At 40.6% G+C, this 20,967-nt stretch overlaps 1 protein-coding gene across 2 annotated transcripts in view; it reads right to left on the reverse strand.

The window, feature by feature from the left end:
- Nucleotides 1–6,538: 6,538 nt before the first annotated feature.
- LOC148102398 (uncharacterized) overlaps nucleotides 6,539–20,967 on the reverse strand; it is a 38,156-nt gene continuing 23,727 nt past the window's right edge. For both annotated transcript variants that reach the window (XM_087841504.1, XM_087841503.1), the window contains one exon: nucleotides 6,539–8,037. In XM_087841504.1, coding sequence (XP_087697630.1) covers nucleotides 7,256–8,037 — 782 coding nt within the window. In that variant the 3' untranslated portion in view covers nucleotides 6,539–7,255. The remainder of the gene's footprint in view (nucleotides 8,038–20,967) is intronic.

The raw sequence follows: 20,967 nt of genomic DNA on the forward strand, positions 1-20,967 counted from the left end.
ATAATCATCCTACAGATGTAATATTATCTACAGCTACTCTTAGTACCATTGAAGTTAAGTTGGACTCTTTTTCTCCAATTGATCTTTCTGAGTTAACTTCAATAATTACTTCCTCCAAACCACCAACGTGTCTTTTAGACCCCATTCCTACAAAACTGCTCAAAGAAGTCCTGCCATTAATTAATTCTTCCATCTTAAATATGATCAACCTATCTCTAATAATTGGCTATGTACCACAGGCCTTCAAGCTGGCTGTAGTTAAACCTTTACTCAAAAAGCCATCTCTAGACCCAGCAGTCTTAGCTAATTATAGGCCAATCTCCAACCTTCCTTTCATATAAAAAAATCCTTGAAAGATTAGTTGTCAAACAGCTAACAGATCATCTGCAGAGGAATGGCTTATTTGAAGAGTTTCAGAGCTCATCACAGCACAGAAACAGCTTTAGTGAAGGTTACAAATGATCTTCTTATGGCCTCTGACAGTGGACTCATCTCTGTGCTTGTCCTACTAGACCTCAGTGCAGCGTTCGATACTGTTGACCATAATATCCCATTAGAGCGATTAGAACATGCTGTAGGTATTACAGGTACTGTGCTGCAGTGGTTTGTATCATATCTATCTAATAGACTCCAATTTGTGCATGTAAATGGAGAGTCCTCTTCACACACTGAGGTTAATTATGGAGTTCCACAGGGTTCAGTGCTAGGACCAATTCTGTTTACATTATACATGCTTCCCCTAGGCAGCATCATTAGAAGACCTAGCATAAATTTTCACTGCTATGCAGATGACACCCAGCTCTATCTATCTATGAAGCCAGATAACACACACCAATTAGTTAAACTGCAGGAATGTCTTAAAGACATAAAGACCTGGATGGCCGCTAACTTTCTGCTTCTTAATTCAGATAAAACTGAGGTTATTGTACTGAAAATCTTAGAAATATGGTATTGTAGGGATTAGAGAAATATTTTGCTGCTATTGTTAATAATCATCATCATTACCATTGCATTAATAATACAGTTTACAGTATTGATATTGTATTTAGATGTTTAAACATATTGGTACCCAATTAGCCTTTATTACAGCTGGTGAGGTGAGAGGTAAAACTGAGTGCATTTCATGCTGACGCACACACACACACACAGTAGATAGACTCATTTATAGGTGAGAGGTTAGTCGTGTTTGCTTGCAACTGCAAAATTGTCTCTGCAAAAAGAGGAACAGTTTCTTGCAGGGTGTGGGTCTGGTGTTCCAGACGAGAAGTGAAAGTCAGAAGGCTGACAGGAAGCATCTGCCATGGAGACGGAGACAATGTTCTTTTAAACTGTGTTAAAAGTCATTGTGGTTTTGAAACCTATGTATGAACTGTATCTGAGTGACGTTTAAGGGGCGTCAGTAAATTTAAGCCCTGAAGGTATAAAACACCTGCCTATGCTTTAGTAGTTGGGGATCGGCGCTGTCTACGTACAGCGGTGATCTCCCCACGCGTGTCATTAAAAATCATTGTTTGACGCCACCTGGCCGGACCAGTGTTGTTATTTTGAGAGTTGATTACCTCCTGTATCCCTCCTCAATATTTGAACCCAACAGTATCTAACCAGATTCTTACCCTGGATAGCATTACCTTGGCCTCCAGTAATGCTGTGAGGAACCTTGGAGTCATTTTTGACCAGGATATGTCCTTCAACGCACATATTAAACAAATATGTAAGACTGCTTTCTTCCATTTGCGCAACATCTCTCAAATTAGAAATATCCTGTCTCAAAAACTAGTTCATGCATTTATTACTTCCAGGCTGGACTACTGCAATTCATTATTATCAGGGTGTCCAAAAAACTCACTGAAAAGCCTTCAGCGAATCCAAAATGCTGCAGCAAGAGTACTGACAAGGACTAGAAAGAGAGAGCATATTTCTCCTGTTTTGGCTTCCCTTCATTGGCTTCCTGTTAAATCCAGAATTGAATTCAAAATCTTGCTCCTCACATACAAGGTCTTAAATAATCAGGCCCCATCTTATTTTAATGACCTTGTAGTATCATATCACCCTATTAGAGCACTTCGCTCTCGCACTGCAGAACTACTTGTTGTTCCTAGAGTATTTAAAAGTAGATTGGGAGGGAGAGCCTTCAGTTTTCAGGCCCCTCTTCTGTGGAACCAGCTTCCAGTTTGGATTCGGGAGACAGACACTATCTCTACTTCTAAGATTAGGCTTAAAACTTTCCTTTTTACTAAAGCATATAGTTAGGGCTGGACCAGGTGACTCTGAAACCTCCCTTAGTTATGCTGCAATAGATGTAGGCTACCGGGGGATTCCCATGATGCATTAAGTTTTTCCTTTCCAGTCACCTTTCTCACTCACAGACCTCTCTACATTGAATCATATCTGTTATTAACCTCTGTCTCTCTTCCACAGCATGTCTTTTATCCTGTCTTCCTTCTCTCACCCCAACCGGTCGCAGCAGATGGCCACCCCTCCCTGAGCCTGGTTCTGCCGGAGGTTTCTTCCTGTTAAAAGGGAGTTTTTCCTTCCCACTGTTGCAAAAGTGCTTGCTCATAGGGGGTCATGATTGTTGGGTTTTTCTCTGTATCTATGAAGCGCCTTGAGGCGACCTTTGTTCTGATTTGGCGCTATATAAATAAAATTGAATTGAATTAAGTTTTTTATTATATGCAGACGAAACACTGGTTCATATTTTGAGCTAGAGGACTTTTTTTATGCTTGAATGTGTCAAAAGTCGGTGTTAAATGTTAAATGTTAAATTAACACACACACACACACACACACACACACACACACACACACACACACACACACACACACACACACACACACACACACACACACACACAGGAAAGCCTGGGGAACTACTATTGCTCCAGACCACTTTACAAAATGCCAAGAAAGTCTGGGATGAAGACATGAAGGGTCAAGATTGTTGCATAGTACTGTACACTGTATACCAGTTTCACACACAATATGACAAATTTTGACCCATGTCTAAAAAAAAATGGAATACTCACATTTTCTATTTTAAATACGTAACGTGAGTACATGTATTCTGTTACTCCCCAACACTGTTTCTCAGCAGGGCTGAAGATTCAGCTCCCACATACGAGGAGACATTAATAATTGAGATATGAAATTACCTTGTGGGCCAGATATAATTGTATAAAACATCCCTGGTTTAGACCCTGTTTCTACCCAATAAGCCATTACACAGACCCACTGTATGCTTCACATATGTCTCAGTTTACCTACAATGGCTTGCAAAAGTATTTGGCCCCCTTGAACTTTTCATCATTTTGTCACATTACAGCCACAAACATGAATCAATTTTATTGGAATTCCGTGTGAAAGACCAACACAAAGTGGTGTACACGTGAGAAGTGGAACAAAAATCATACATGATTCCAAACATTTTTTTTACAAATAAATAACTGCAAAGTGGAGTGTGTGTAATTATTCAGCCCCCTGAGTCAATAGTTTATAGAACCACCTTTTGCTGCAATTACAGTTGCCAGGGTGTGTCTCTACTAGCTTTGCACATCTAGAGAAATTCTTGCCCATTCTTCTTTGCAAAACAGCTCCAGCTCAGTCAGATTAGATGGACAGCGTTTGTGAACAGCAGTTTACAAAGCAATTACCAAACGGGTGAGACAGCATTTCCTCTTCCTTCAAACTTCTTCCACTGTCTTCATCGCTGCGCTCTGGACACTTGTTGCTCACCCCATCGTGTGATTGTCTCACTTACGTGCTTTTGACTAGAATGCACAGGATTAATAAATTATTCACTGTATAAACAGTAGAGGGCATAATGCATATGTTCTCAAAATCTTTCTGAAGCGCCGCCCTCATTGCTAAAAGCTCTAACTTTCAGGAATGGAGGTGGCAATTAGATTTTGGAGCAGTTCTTGACCAGTGATGCCCAGCTTTCCTCACTGTCTTCCTTCTCTCACCCCAACCGGGTGCAGCAGATGAAACGAGGTGAGTAAAGACGAAATAGTCTGTGCATAATGGGAAGCCTCCAGCACTCTTGGCCAATTGCAGTGCAACTAAGGGAGGATTCAAGGTCAGCTAATCCAGCCCACACTGTAGTGGATCCACAGAAACGAACCTGAAAGCTGAAGGCTACTGAAAACACTACACACTACACCACCCCAGTGGCTCACAGAACATCTGATGTGAGCCACTGGGGGGGACTGTTTTCACCCCCCCAATCACCCCCTCAGGTGTGCTCATACTGTATTTGGCACTTTTATTTAATCTCATTTTGTTTATTGTTCAATAATCATGTTTTTATAAAAAAAAAAAATTGAGCAAAAGACAAACTTTATGTACAGGATGGGCCATTTATATGGATACACTGTAACAACATGGGAATGATTGGTGATATTAAAGTCCTGTTTGTGACACATTAGTATATGTGAGGGGGTAAACTCCTCAAGATGGGTGGTGACCATGGTGGCCATTTAGAAGTCGGCCATCTTGGATACAACTTTTGTTTTTTTCAATAGGAAGAGGGCCAAAAAACAAAAAAAAAAACAATGGTGTGCTTGGTTTTAATGTAACTTTATTCTTTCATGAGTTATTTACAAGTTTCTGACCACTTATAAAATGTGTTCAATGTGCTGCTCATTGTGTTGGATTGTCAATGCAACCCTCTTCTCCCACTCTTCACATACTGATAGCAACACCGCAGGAGAAATGCCAGCACAGGCATCCAGTATGCCTAGTTTCAGGTGCTGCACATCTCGTATCTTCACACCATAGACAATTGCCTTCAGATGTCCCCAAAGATAAAAGTCTAAGGGGGTCAGATCGGGAGACCTTGGGGGCCATTCAACTGGCCCACGACGACCAATCCACTTTCCAGGAAACTATTCATCTAGGAATGCTCGGACCTGGCACCCATAATGTGGTGGTGCACCATCTTGCTGGAAAAACTCAGGGAACATGCCAGCATCAGTGCATAAAGAGGGAAACACATCATCATGTAGCAATTTCAAATATCCAGTGGCCTTGAGGTTTCCATTGATGAAGAATGGACCCACTATCGTTGTACCACATATACCACACCAAACCATCACTTTTATTGGTCCAACAGTCTTGGAGGGATCCATCCAATGTGGGTTAGTGTCAGACCAGTAGCGGTGGTTTTGTTTGTTAACTTCACCATTCACATAAAAGTTTGCCTCATCACTGAACAAAATCTTCTGCGTGAACTGAGGGTCCTGTTCCAATTTTTGTTTTGCCCATTCTGCAAATTCTGTGCACGGATCTGGGTCATCCTCGTTGAGATGCTGCAGTAGCTGGAGTTTGTAAGTGTGCCATTTGCGAGTAGCTAATATCCACCGAAGGGATGTTAGACTAATGCCACTCTCCAGTGACATGCGGCGAGTGCTACGCTGTGGGCTCTTGCTGAATGAAGCTAGGACAGCCACTGATGTTTCTTCATTAGTGACAGTTTTCTTGCGTACACATTTTGGCAAATCCAACACTGAACCAGTTTCACAAAACTTAGCAAGCAGTATGCTAACTGTAGCATGGGAGATGGGTGGTCTCGTGGGTGTCTTGTATTGAAATCTGCTGCAATGACCCGGTTACTGCGTTCACCAGATATCAACACAATTCCAATCCGCTCCTCATGTGTTAACCTTTGAACAAAGAGAAACTTGTAAATAACTCACGAAAGAATAAAGTTATGTTGAAACCAAGCACACCATTGTTTTTCTTGTGACATTACCAATAAGTTTGATGTGTCACATGGCCCTCTTCCTATTGAAAAAACAAAAGTTGTATCCAAGATGGCCAACTTTTAAATGGCCACCATGGTCACCACCCATCTTGAGGAGTTTGCCCCCTCACATATACTAATGTGCCACAAACAGGACTTTAATATCACCAACCATTCCCATTTTATTATGGGGTATCCATATAAATGGCCCACCCTGTAGTTACGTTTTCAGAAAACTATAATATTGTAACTCAGTTATTAACTTAGTTACAATATCATAAAAGTAATTAAATAATAATAATGGATTGCATTTATATAGCGCTTTTTGGGGACCTCAAAGCGCTGAACAATTCCAATATTCATTCACTCTCATATTCACACACTGGTGGAGGCAAGCTACAGTTGTAGCCACAGCTGCCCTGGGGCAGACTGACAGAAGCGAGGCTGCCATATCGCACCATCGGCCACTCTGGCCATCACCAGTAGGCGGTAGGTGAAGTGTCTTGCCCAAGAACACAACGACCGAGACTGTCCGAGCCGGGGCTCAAACCGGCAACCTTCCGGTTACAAAACGAACTACCAACTCTTTAGGCATGAGGAAAAGTAACTATTGCGTTACTTTAGGAAAAAAAGTTTAACCCTCTGAGGTCCAGGGTTGATTTGACCTCTACATGTCTACTTGCCTTGTTTGGTATCATTCTTTTCAGCACAACCTCACATCTGAATTTACAGTTATGTTTTCATTTGTACAATTAATAAAAAATAAAAAAAAAAAGAACAACAACATGAAATCAGATATATTTTTTTACTGTAACAACAATAAAAAGCATGTTTCACAAATCATTTTCATAACATGAAATGCAAATAGAAATTGTAAATTTAATAAACCTATGCATGAGTTTTGCAAATAAAAAAGTTACATGCAACTATTTACCTAAAAATGCAGGAAAGACTTTAAACTATTTACAGAACACTCCGATTCTGCATCAAATAAGATGCCACACAGATTATTTGTGCCACTCCAAAAAATTATTTCTCTCCACTGTAAGACAGAGGAGAACATCACAGGCCTGATACCTGCAGGCCTGACAGCCAGTGGTGTATCACTCCTGTTTTCCACCTGGAGACAGCGTTTACACTGTAATCTGCCTTTGGTGGCTTTATGGCAGCAACTGTGACATTCGGCATCATTGTTCTGACACACAAAACAAAACCAACAGCTACACAACACACTAACTACACACTCCAGTGACACGCTAGTGTCACAAATCTCTCACATCTCAAAACTCTCTCTCTCTCTCACCGCCGTCACTCCTAAAACTTTGGTCGTAAGCAGAGAGTGCTTACTAGCACAATAGAATAGTTTGTCAAAATGTGCCGCCTACTTTTAAAATGAAACTAACCATAACCTCCTTCCTACCATGCTGTGTCTACCATTAGTTACCACGCTGACTTGTTTAACTTTGCGCTCTACACAGCTTGCTAAACTGTTAATGTTGTTAAAAGAGTACACCTCTATATGTGTATTTTTATGTGGCGAAACAAATGAGTACCACGTCTGAATGCCTTCCCACAAGTTTTACAATGATATGGTTTCTCACCTGTGTGGATTTTCATGTGCTCTGTTAAATGACTGTTCCGGGTGAACGTTTTCCCACATGCTTTACAATGATATGGTTTCTCACCTCTGTGCATTCTCATGTGCCTCTCTACAGAACGATGTACAAACTTTTTCCCACATATTTTACAATGATATAGTTTCTCTCCTGTGTGGATTCTCATGTGCTTCACTACAGAATTCCTATGTACAAACTTTTTCCCACATGTTTTACAGGAAAACGGCTTCCCCCCTGTATGGATTCTATAATGCATATCCATTTCATAATTATATTTGTAGACTTCTCCACAAACATCACATTTTAATGACTTTTTAGTTTTGTCAGACTTACACTGACTGTCTGGTGTAGGTTGGTATTCTACATTATTGTGACCTTCTTTCTTCCCTGCTCCCTGATATTCTCTCACAGCTACATCAGAGCTGACACAGTTGAGATGGTCTGTTTTTGGTTCTGGTTCACTGTGGTCTTTTTCCTCAGCAGCAGTCACCATAAAGGCATGACTCTCCTCCTTCAGTGCCAGCTGCTCTCCCTCCTGACTGCTACAGAGTTGCTCCTGTTCCTCTTTAATCTGTGGAGGTTCTGGTTCCCCCTGGTCCAGATTGGAGCTCATCTCCTGGTTCCACAGCTGCTGGTCAGCGACAACTTCCTCCTCCTTACAGACATGATGCTGTGGGACGTCTGGAGGGGAAAAAGGAGACAATTAAAAGAAAAGTGAAGTGATAATAGAGAAAAAAATCATACTGAGCAAATAGACAACACAAAAAAATAATTAAATTATGCTTGCTATCTATGGCTCTTGGCTAGCTTAGCATTAGCATGCTGTCTGCACAGGTGCTTGCACAGAGCCATAGTTGTGTTAGCAGCTGTTTTGTCCTGGATGCAGTTTCTACTTTACCATCATGGTCTCCTTTTGTGCAATGAAAATAAATGTAATGGCATATGGCAAACTAAAATCAGCTGATTGTAGCACATGTGCAAGAGCAGTGGGATCAATAACCAGATAGACTAACAGACAGACTAACTATATGTTTACAGCAATGTCTGTAAACATATATTCAGTCACCCACGGGTGCTGAAAGGCTCTGCTTTCAGAATTAACTTTTCTCTTCACCATTGTGAGCGGCCAGCTTCGCAATAACAGAAGTTTGACTTGATTGACGCGGGAATGTTCCCAGTTAGCCTAGCGTTCAGCAAGGAGGCTGCAGCGCTGCATTGTGGGACCTGTAGTTTGTATATTATTAGCGCCTCATATCGCCAGGCCATGCATAACAATAATAGTACATCTATATAAAATGATCTCACGGGCCGGATATAAATGTACGCCGGGCCGGATGTGGCCCGCGGGCCTTGACTTTGACACATGTGCTATGGGGGTTCCCACTTTTCTGGATTATTTACAGCCCCTTCTGTCTGCATAAAACCAGTGTTGGAACACACTGTGGTTACATACCCTCTGGAGCATCGGTTGAACAGTATTGTACTGCAGAAAGTAGTGTGTTGGCAAGAAAAAGGCAATTAACAATGGAAGATAGACAGAACATCATATAACTGAAAAATGTAGGTCTCTCCTACACTGCAAAAAAAGTCAAGGTGTGGTATCTATCTCAAACAATATGAATATTCTATGACTTTATTTGTGTGTTCAATAATTTAATAATTTAGGTATGGTAAAACTTAAGCTTGTAATGACCCAAAAGTTCCCCGACTTTTTTAGAGAACCAGTGAGAAGTATAAATCATGATTTTCATGTTTAAGTATTAATGATTGAAATAAACTGAATAGCGTTTAGAGGATAAAATGCCTGTGTTCATGAGAAGCTGAGTATTGCACTGGAGAGGAAATCGTAGGACGGAAGGCTGAAAGAAACACGTGATTTTTGTAAAAAGGTGGCAAATGGTAGAAGTAAAAATGGTTAATTTGTTTTTGATTTCTTTTACTAAAATAAGTGGTTATTTTTATTTTCATATACGCATTGCAAATGTGCTCATAATGAGTTGGCACTCAGTCTTTAGAAGGTCATAAGCTTCGTTCGGCGTGATGGCCCGGACTGATATATTGTAGGTATTGAATTTGAGTGCAGAGGGCTAAATGCAAACACGCTTACACACACATAGATTATGATTAGAATAAGTCCCTGGGTCAGAGAGTCCTGAACATTCTGAATATTCTAAACCAATTTTGAATCACTAGAGGAACAATGAATATCAACATTAGATTATTAAGGCTAGGCAGAGAGGTGTTTTGGTTTTCTGCCTTACAGAGAAAGGAACAGACACCAGACGAGGTCACGGAGATATGAGGATCCTTCGCAGCAGAGATAGACGTAGAGACTGCTGAGACAGCAACTGGAGCCAAGGGTCATGCAGTTTGGGCTCCAGCTAGTCACCTCAAAAGGATGGATTCCATAAATTCAATTCAATTCAATTCAATTTTATTTATATAGCGCCAAATCACAACAAATGTCGCCTCAAGGCGCTTCATAGATACAGAGAAAAGCCCAACAATCATATGACCCCCTATGAGCAAGCACTTTGGCGACAGTGGGAAGGAAAAACTCCCTTTTAACAGGAAGAAACCTCCGGCAGAACCAGGCTCAGGGAGGGGCGGCCATCTGCTGCGACCGGTTGGGGTGAGAGAAGGAAGACAGGATAAAAGACATGCTGTGGAAGAGAGACAGAGATTAATAACAGATATGATTCAATACAGAGAGGTCTATTAACACATAGTGAGTGAGAAAGGTGACTGGAAAGGAAAAACTCAATGCATCATGGGAATCCCCCGGCAGCCTACATCTATTGCAGCATAACTAAGGGAGGATTCAGGGTCACCTGGTCCAGCCCTAACTATATGCTTTAGCAAAAAGGAAAGTTTTAAGCCTAATCTTAAAAGTAGAGATAGTGTCTGTCTCCCGAATCCAAACTGGAAGCTGGTTCCACAGAAGAGGGGCGTGAAAACTGAAGGCTCTCCCTCCCATTCTACTTTTAAATAAAAGTTAGTGGCCATCCAAGTCTTTATATCTTTAAGACATTCCTGCAGTTTAACTAATTGGTGTGTGTTATCTGGCTTTATGGATAGATAGAGCTGGGTGTCATCTGCATAGCAGTGAAAATGTATGCTATGTCTTCTAATGATGCTGCCTAGGGGAAGCATGTATAATGTAAACAGAATTGGTCCTAGCACTGAACCCTGTGGAACTCCATAATTAACCTCAGTGTGTGAAGAGGACTCTCCATTTACATGCACAAATTGGAGTCTATTAGATAGATATGATACAAACCACTGCAGTGCAATACCTGTAATACCTACAGCATGTTCTAATCGCTCTAACAGGATATTATGGTCAACAGTATCGAATGCTGCACTAAGGTCAAGAAGGACAAGCACAGAGATGAGTCCACTGTCAGAGGCCATAAGAAGATCATTTGTAACCTTCACTAAAGCTGTTTCTGTGCTGTGATGAACTCTGAAACCTGACTGAAACTCTTCAAATAAACCATTCCTCTGCAGATGATCTGTTAGCTGTTTGACAACTACTCTTTCAAGGATTTTTGATATGAAAGGAAGGTTGGAGATTGGCCTATAATTAGCTAAGACTGCTGGGTCTAGAGATGCTTTTTGAGTAAAGGTTTAACTGCAGCCACCTTGAAGGCCTGTGGTACATAGCCGATTATTAGAGATAGGTTGATCATATATAAGATTGAAGAATTAATCAATGGCAGAACTTCTTTGAGCAGTTTTGTAGGAATGGGGTCTAAAAGACACGTTGATGGTTTGGAGGAAGTAATTATTGACGTTAACTCAGAAAGATCAATTGGAGAAAAAGAGTCCAACTTAACTTCAATGGTACTAAGAGTAGCTGTAGATAATATTACATCTGTGGGATGATTATTGGTAATTTTTTCTCTAATGATAAAAATTTTATTTGTGAAGAAGTTCATGAAGTCATCACTAGTTAACGTTAAAGGGATGGTTGGCTCAAAAGAGCTCTGACTTTTTGTCAGCCTGGCTACAGTGCTGAAGAGAAACCTGGGGTTGTTCTTATTTTCTTCAATCAGTGATGAGTAGTAAGCTGTTCTGGCTTTGCGGAGGGCTTTCTTATAAAGCAACAAACTATTTCTCCAGGCTAAATGATGATCCTCTAAATTTGTGACACGCCATTTCCTCTCCAGATTACGAGTCATCTGCTTTAGGGTACGTGTTTGAGAATTATACCACGGGGTCAGGTACTTCTGATTAGAGACCTTAGTTTTCACTGGAGCTACAGTATCCAGAGTCGTACGTAGTGAGGAGGTGAAATTATTAACAAGATAATCGACCTCTGTTGGGGTAGCGTTCAGATAGCTGCTCTGCTCTGTGTTGGTACAGGGCATTGACGATGATAACAGTGGCTGGATTATATTCTTAAACTTAGTTACAGCGCTTTCAGAAAGACATCTACTTTGATAAAGTCCACTCTCCACTGCTGCGTAATCAATTATTGTAAATGTAAATGTTATCAAGAAATGATCAGACAGGAGAGGGTTTTCAGGAAACACTGTTAAATGTTCAGTTTCTATGCCATATGTTAAAACAAGATCTAGAGTGTGATTAAAGTGGTGGGTGGGTTCTTTTACATTTTGAGAGAAACCAATTGAGTCTAACAACAGATTAAATGCCATGTTGAGGCTGTCATTTTTAGCATCAACATGGATGTTAAAATCACCCACAATAATTATTTTATCTGAGCTCAGAACTAAATTAGATATAAAGTCTGAGAAATCAGACAGAAACTCTGTGTAAGGCCCAGGTGGACGATAGATGATAACAAGTAAGACTGGTTTCTGAGTTTCACAGCTGGGGTGGACAATGTTAAGCATCAGGCTTTCAAATGAATTAAAAGTCTGTCTTGGTCTTTCATTAATTAATAGACTGGTGTGAAAAATTGCTGCCAAACCGCCCCCTCGACCTGTGCTTCGAGATTTCTGGTAGTTAGAATGACTCGGGGGTGTTGATTCATTTAAACTAACATAATCATCCTGCTGCAACCAGGTTTCTGTAAGGCAGAGTAAATCAATTTGTTGATCAATTATTAAGTCATGTACTAACAGAGACTTGGAGGAGAGAGACCTAATATTTAATAATCCACATTTCACTGTTTTACTCTTTGGTTCAGATGTGGATACTGTATTGTTCTTTCTTTGTAAATGTTTAAGTTGTTTGTTGCTGGTTTTTAGTTTGTTTTTTTTCTTTTTGGAAGCAGACACAGTCTCTATGGAGATGGGTTTTTGGGGGGGTAGCAGGAGGAGAGAAGCTGCAGAGAGGCGTGTAAGACTGCAACTCTGCTTCCTGGTCCCAACTCTGGATAGTCATGTTTTGAGGGGTTTAATAAATTTGTCGATATTTCTAGAAATGAGAGCTGTTCCATCCAAAGTGGGATGGATGCCATCTCTCCTAACAAGACCAGGTTTCCTCCAGAAGGTTTGCCAATTATCTATGAAGCCCACATCATTTCTGGGACACCACTCAGACAGCCAGCAATTTAAGGAGAACATGCGGCTAAACATGTCACTCCTGGTCTGATTGGGGAGGGGACCAGAGAAAACTACAGAGTCCGACATTGTTTTGGCAAAGTTACACACCGATTCAATATTGATTTTAGTGACCTCCGATTGGCGTAACCGGGTGTCATTACTGCCGACATGAATTATGATTTTACTGAATTTACGTTTACCCTTAGCCAGCAGTTTTAAATTTCCTTCAATGTCGCCTGCTCTGGCCCCTGGAAGACAATTGACCATGGTTGCCGGTGTCTCTAGCTTCACATGTCTGAGAACAGAATCACCAATTACCAGAGTTTGACCCCCAGCGGTTGTGTCACCGAGTGGGGAAAAACGGTTAGACACATGAACGGGTTGGTGGTGTACCTGGGGCTTCTGTTTAGGACTATGCTTCCTCCTCACCGTTACCCAGCTGCCTTCTTTCCGCAGCTGCTTGGGATTTGCCGGGGAACAGCTAGCGGGGCCTACGCTATCTTCGGCTGCACCAGCTACAGGGGCCTGGCTAGCTAAGGGTGAGAGAAGGGTGCAAAGCCGAGTCTCCAGATCAGTAATCCTGGCCTCCAGAGCTACAAATATGCTACATTTGTTACAGATATCATTACTGCTAAAGGAGGCCGAGGAGTAACTAAACATCTGACACAATGAGCAAGAAAGTGCAGAAGGGACAGGTGAAGTAGCCATGGTGCTAACGGGTCGGCTACGAGCTAAGCTAGCGAAACAGTACAGAGACAGTGAGTGAATACTTTGGCTATAAATTAGGTAGTGAGTACACAGAAAGTGTGCTTCGGATGAAGCACGTGAAGATTATACTGTGGGAAAAAAAAGAATGTATTTAAAAGTTGTTAATTAAACTGCTAAGCAAATAAGCTACTCAGAAACACCACTGTGTTTGAGCAGGAACAGGAAGCGATACTATACCACAGAGCGAGCGAACACCAAGCAATAACCATGAAGGGGTTGGTGAAAAACCAGGAACACCAGACCAACAAGGTTCGAGAGGCTCTTGGTAAAAAGGGGGACACGGCTTTGACCCCAGAATACACAGATCGTTGTTTGAAAATCGGGGCAGAATAATCCCCTGATCTGTGCAACGACTGAAAGGTGGTCTAACCCCTGAGGTCGAAGAAAGAAGAGCAGAGAATCACCCGACTGGAAGACACTGATAGCTGCAGCAATAAAGTAAAGGTTAAAAGCTCCTTGGACAGAGGTTCTAGTCTGAGTACGTTTGAAAGGTACAAGGTGGCACCAAAATGAGGTTGGGGAAACTGGAGCACCAAGATAAAGCTGTGGGAGAACTGGAGAGTGATGGAAGTGTCATCTGTACCTACTATTGTTGTTGTAATCATAGTCTTTCTTGCATCTGAACTGCGCAAACACAGAGGTCCCACCCGTTAAAGGGGGACAGAGGGCCTCAGGACGAAGAAGAAGAAATGGACCTCGCAAACCTGGATTCTAGGGTGTAAGTGATCTCTTTAAAAGAGATCAAAGGGGGACTGTGAGATTATTATATTATCTTATGCCACGTTATGCCCCTAATTAAGGATTGTGAAGCTATTATGTAGTTTTAGTTTTCATTATTCTCCTGAATTAGAAGAAGGTGATAACTATTACATTTGTTAAACTGATTTGTTTTACATTAGGCTGCTGATTTATTGTGAATGAATGATATTGTTTATGATGCATTATACTGCTGAGTTATAAGAAATACTGTTTTCAGAGAGTCAGGACCTTGCTTTTTCTGATAATAGAGGAGACAGAGCACATTCCACGGGAGCTTCACTCCCACCATTGTTGAAGGTAGATGAAATAGGGAGCCAAGGCCATAAGTCAGGCTCGCTTTTGATTAGAGAGTCCCAAACATGATAGCTTGGACCAAGTTTGAAGAATTAAGAGATCAATTGAGGAGATAAGTGTGGGAGGCGTAGTAGGGAAAGGTGTTTGTTTTTGTCTCATGTTTCAGAGGTTGTTGTCTCATTCCCTCGGCCAGAGGACGGGTAGAGAGGGTCAGAGCGAGGGCAGTGGACCTGGCAACGGTGACCCGGGCCCATGATGCATTGATGGACATGGAAGCAGCTGAGTGGGTCGAGGAGTGACACAAGCAACATATGGTGACCTCTTGTGGTCAAGAGGTCAAAAGCGGGAGTGTGGAGATCAGGGAAATATTTTACTGCTACTATTCACAACCATCATCATTACCATTACATTAATTATCATTTCATCAAAGCATTTATTCAATAGATTACACATGTTCTTAGTTAAGATTATTACACCTATCACAGAGAGCTTCTGTCTGGTAAAAGGTTAGAAGCATCAACGGGCGGGGCGAGGCTGAGTGCGTTGGAGGTCGAGACATACACACACAAACAGTAGATAGACTCATATTTAGGTAAGAGTTCAAATAATAGTTTACAAAAGCTTGTGACTGCAAAATTGTGTCTGCCTAAGGGAAAGTTTGTTCCAGGAGATAAGCGAGAGTGAGAAGATTAATAGGAAGCACCTGGCCTCGAGACGGAGAAGATGTCCTTTTCAATGTGTCAAAAGTCGTCAACAGAAAATTTGTAGTTTTGAAACTCATGCATGTATTGTATCTGCTTGACGCATAAGGGGGCGTCATAAAAGTAAACCCTGATGGTATAAAACAACTGCTTGTGTATCATTGGGCGGAGATCGATGCTGTCTGTGGGCAGTGTTCATCTCCCCACACGTGTGATCATTAAAATCATTGTTTGACCGAAGCTCTTCTGGACCATTATTGTTTTGTGCTCACCCTCAATATTTGAACTCGTAACAGGTGTCAGTGAGTACAGTTTCCTTCAACATCAAAAGAAACAAACTCTGACAGGAAGAGGTCTGGCAGACCCAAAGACACGACTGAATCAGAGGACAAGTTTCTGAGAGTTAACAGCTTGCGTGAATCACGGCCCACAGGACAACAGCTTCAAGCACAGCTTGAAATTTTCAGTTCATCATGCAGGATCTTTGTGGGCCGTTGATGAGAGGAAAGGATGGTTCACAGTGTTTGGCATCAACCCTCAAACATGGAGGAGGAAGTGTGATGGTCTGGGGCTGTTTGCTGGATCCAGGGTCAGTGACTTGTACAGAGTGAGAGGCTTCCTGAACCAAAACAGCTACCACAGCATTCTGCAGCACCATGCGGTACCCTCTGGTATGCACCTAGTTGGTCAGCAACATAATGAGCCAAAACATAAGTCCAAGGTGTGCCAGAACTACCTCAGGAAAAAAGAACAAGATGGTAAGCTTGAAAACACGGAGTGCTCAGCACAGTCTCCAGACTTAAACCCCACCGAGCTGGTTGGGGATGAACTGGACAGAAGAGTGAAAGCAAAGCAGCTACAAGGTCCACATTTATGGGAACTTCAGCAACAGATATGGAAGAATATTTGATTTCTATTGGAGAAAGAATGGCGGCTGTGTTCAGCTGCTATAGCTGCCAAAGGGGGCAACTTTGATGAGTCAAAAATCTTAGAATACATTTTGGTCTATTAATTGATTCATGATTTCTTTTTTAACTCCAAGTGCTTATTTGTACTCTGCTTTCATTTCAGAGTGCATTGAGACATTAAACTAGGGATGTGCGATATGACCAAAATCTCATATCCCGATGTAAAACACCTCTTTTTTGCTTCTCATCTATAAACGCTCTCCATACTCTGTCACATGACTCTTGCATAGGTGGTAGAAGAGGTTTGTCATGCAAGTCTGTGGTCTGGACCAGTTTGCACCGTAATTTGCATTGTACAGTTTTCAGGTCCATGTCAGACTTTTCATAACCAAACCATGTCCCTGCTACAGAGGCAGCCCCTCGTTTAGGAATAAGGTCCTGGATTTGTTTAGACTGATCTTTCTGTTTGAGCTACCTGGTTCTGCCTCATCTTCACTGGTCATGCTGGGATTCTCTGTCCCTTCAACCACGTGGTGACTGTAAGCACCATTTAAAGTTACCTCAAATAAAAACATGAAGTAATTTGTTTGATGCATATTCTGAATTGTTATGTTTGAAAATAATGTATTTTGTCATCATTTCAGTTCATTTTGAAAAATCTCAACAGGATCTTTAGCTTTATTTTGAAAGGTTTATGTCAGGGGTGTCCAAACCTTTTTCACTGAGGACCACATACATAAAAATATAGGAGGGGCTGGGCCACTTACTAGAAATTAGGTATATAACCTTAACTTTACTGTATTAAAGTTAGAAAAATCACTTAAAAGTGGTCGAATATGTTATATTGTTGAATATAATTAAAGACAAAACTGCCTTCATCACAGCTTTCCATAAATGGATCTTTATTGATTTATTCAGAAAAAGCTTTGGTAGCTCATTCTCAGAACAGCGCCTCAGATTTCTTCTTAGACAGAAGATTTACAGCACAGAGAAAAAACAATAAAGGGGAAAATGGGACGGGTACATTTCAAGTTTATTATTTAAGTTATTAGGCTTAGCAAAACATCTATTAACGTCCGTTTGAAATGATTATCAATATTAACAGACTGAACTGGACTTAATAACAGGAGTCCATATAATTTTAGTAAATTATTCTGGTGAGTATCAGCTGCGCTGGGTATGTAAATCTGGCCATCCAGCTGCAGTGCTGATCGCCACTTGTGCCAAAAATCCAGACAAATGTCACTTGACCAAGGAGCAAATCTGCATCAGATGAAATCAGCTGACTACGTGTGTGTGCGCTGTGCACAGCGGTGTGTACTCTGTGTGTTAACAAGAAAAACACATATAAGAAAGTGGTGCGCAAAAGCAGGGTAGTGACAGAATTGATGTGCATTATTGATATTTGAAGCATGTGTACCTGCACATTAACACATGGGTACTGTGGAATATATTTTTTATTCACCTAAAGCGCTCGTGCTCTCGTCCACTCCCCGCAATAAAAAATAGCAGCTGTGCGGTGTCTGTGGCATCGGTGCTCTCATCGCATACGATGGAGTAAAAATCAAAAGCACAGCTTTATCAGACAGTTGCAGTTTAATGTTGGCTGACGAGTCTTCAATGCGTCGCACAACTGGATTTCTGGACATGCTGACGTTGTTGAAGTCCTGCACTTTTTCCGGGCACATTATTTCGGTGACTTTAACAAGGCCGTGTTTTATGAGGTCTCCATCTGAAAAAGGCTTGCCATGTCTTGCGATGAGTTGGGCGACCTCATAGCTGGCTTTTGTAGCCTCTTCCTGGACCTTTTGAGCACGAAAAAAATACTGTTGCTGACCCCGCAGGAGAGCTACCCTTTGCTTTAATTTCTGCTCTCACTCAGCACCAGTGTAAGATGCATAGGCCTGATGTTTGGTTTCATAATAATGACGTCGTACATTATACTCTTTCATAATTGCCACTTATTAAAAATGGACCGCGGGCTGCAGTTGCCCCGTGGGCCGCAGTTTGGACACCCCTGGTTTATGCAGAAAATAAACAAGTGGACGGCAGAGCCACACGATGGTTGTACTGTCATTGTTGCTAACAAACCGACGAGTAAAAACAGTTGCTTGTCCGTCCAAAGTGTGGTTATTTTAAATATAAGAGAATTAGAGAACTTTAAGAAATTAATATAGGCACTACAGTGGCCATCAAAACGATGAAAAAAATAAAGTAAACAACGTACAGTGTGACACCACGAAACAAACACTTGTGTCAAGCCAGCCTCCAGTTTGTGTTCTGTTCCCTGTGTATTCAAAGTATTAAGGGAAGGGATGTGGAAACTGGATTTCAAAATAAATACCGACTTCGAATATAATAACATATAAATAAGGCTTGTTTACAAACTCTAATGTTAGATCTACATGACACAACCTTGTACCCTAATACCGCCCTATCAATATCAAGTAGAGCAGGGCGATATGACCAAAAATATTTATCACGATATACATTTGAAAATAATTGACATACCCTAGTATTCTAGTAGCAACATGTCAATATCAAGGCCATCTTATTTTGGATTTTAAAGTAAAAGCCCTGTGAATTTTCATTTTTGAAGTACTCTTTCAATGACTTCATAATGCTCTTAAGAGCAAAAGTCGTATTTCCAAAGACTAGTTGCAGTTTATATCAACACTATCCAACCACAGTGTTTTTCACAGTAATACCATGTCAATATCAAGTCAGTCTGATTTTGCCTTTCAAATTAATGGCCCGTTGAAATTGCCCATATTTGACTTACTCTTCTAACGATTTCAAAATGCTCTAAAATGGAAAATTCTTGTTTCCACAGGATAATTTCACTCTGTATTTACAGTATACAGCCCCAAAGTGATACCATGTCAATATCAAATCAGTCTGATTTTACTTTCCAAAGTAATTACCCATTGAAATTGCCCATATATGACTTACTTTTGTAACAATTTCAAAATGCTCTAAATAGAAAATAAAATCCTGTTTCCACAGGATAATTTCACCTTAGGTCAACAGTATACAACCCCACAGTGATACCATATTAATTTCAAGTCAGGCTGATTTTGCTTTCCAAACTAAAAGCCTTTTCAAATTGCCCATATCTGACTTACTATTGGAACGATTTCATAATGCTCTAAAATGGAAAATGCCTGTTTCCACAGGATGCTTCCACTTTACTTCACTTCATATTGATATGGTATCACTGTGGGGTTGTATACTGTTGATCTAAAGTGGAAATACCCTGTGGAAACAGGAATTTTCCATTTTAAAACATTTCGAAATCGTTCCAAGAGTAAGTCAGATATGGGCAATTAGAAAAGGCTTTTATTTTGGAAAGCAAAATCAGACTGACTTGATATTGACATGGTATCACTGTGGGGTTGTATACTGTTGATCTAACGTGGAATTACCCTGTGGAAACAGACATTTTCCTTTTTAGAGCATTTAGAGCACTACGAACTCACTGAAAGGTCTTATATGGGCAATTTCAACGTGCCATGAATTTGAAAGGCAAAATCAGATTGATTTGATATTGACATGGTATCATTATGGGGTTGCATACTCTTGATCTAGAGTGAAATTATGCAATGAAAACAAGAACTTTTCTTTTTAGAGAAATCAGAATTCATTGAAAGATTATTTCCCGTATGGGCAATTTGAAAGGGCTATCATTTTGAAAGGCAAAATCAGAATGACTTGAGATTAACACGGTATCTCTGTGGGATGGAATACTGTCAATATGGACAGTAATTATTCCGTGGAAACTGTAATTTTCCATTTTAGGGCTTTCTGAAGTCATTGAAAACGCACACCGATATATGGTCAATTTGAAAGGGCCATTATTTTGAAAGGCAAAATAAGAATGATTGATATTGACATGGTATCACTATGGGGTTGTATACTGTCAATATAAACTGCAATAGTCTGTGGAAACCTGAGTTTTCCATTCTGAATTAATTAAAAGAGTAGTTCAAAAATAAACATTCAGAGGGCTTTTACTTAGAAATCCAAAAGATCGCTTTAATATTGACATGTTGCTACTAGAATACTAGGGTATGTCATTTGTATCCAACATTAGAGTGTGCAAACAAGACTAATTGATATTTGTGAATGTGCTCTTAATTTACTGGAAGTTGGCCTTCATTTTGAAATCATGCTTCAGGAGCTTTTATTTTGAAATCAAGTTTCCACGTCTTTTGCCATAGTACTCAGAATACACAGGGAACATAAAACAAAGTGGAGGCTGGCTTAACTGCAATGCTGGAATTGAAGGCTAGTGATGGGATTTCCGGTTCTTGTTAGAGAACCGGCTCTTTTGGCTCCCAACCGACTCTTCGGGTTGTTTTGCTGCTTTATTATTAACAACAATATAAAGTTATGCGCAAAAGGAACTACTAATGTAAAGAAAACAAAAAAACAAACAAACAGTGGTTTTATTTATATATGTTTATATATAAATATATATGCTGGCCCCTAGAGACTAGGCACGTACAAACTCCAAAACACATTTCTAGCGCTAACTGAACTTCCAAAACAGAGCTACCTAGATCACTTAAATTACACAATTGAAAGCATATGTGTATTGTTTGTGCATTTATACACAAGCACTCATATATACTCAAATAGTTCATTTGTTACTACCACACACCAAAT

This window comes from Neolamprologus brichardi, chromosome 6, assembly GCF_056152115.1.
Source record: "Neolamprologus brichardi isolate AB-2024 chromosome 6, ASM5615211v1, whole genome shotgun sequence".
Classification (NCBI taxonomy): domain Eukaryota; kingdom Metazoa; phylum Chordata; class Actinopteri; order Cichliformes; family Cichlidae; genus Neolamprologus; species Neolamprologus brichardi.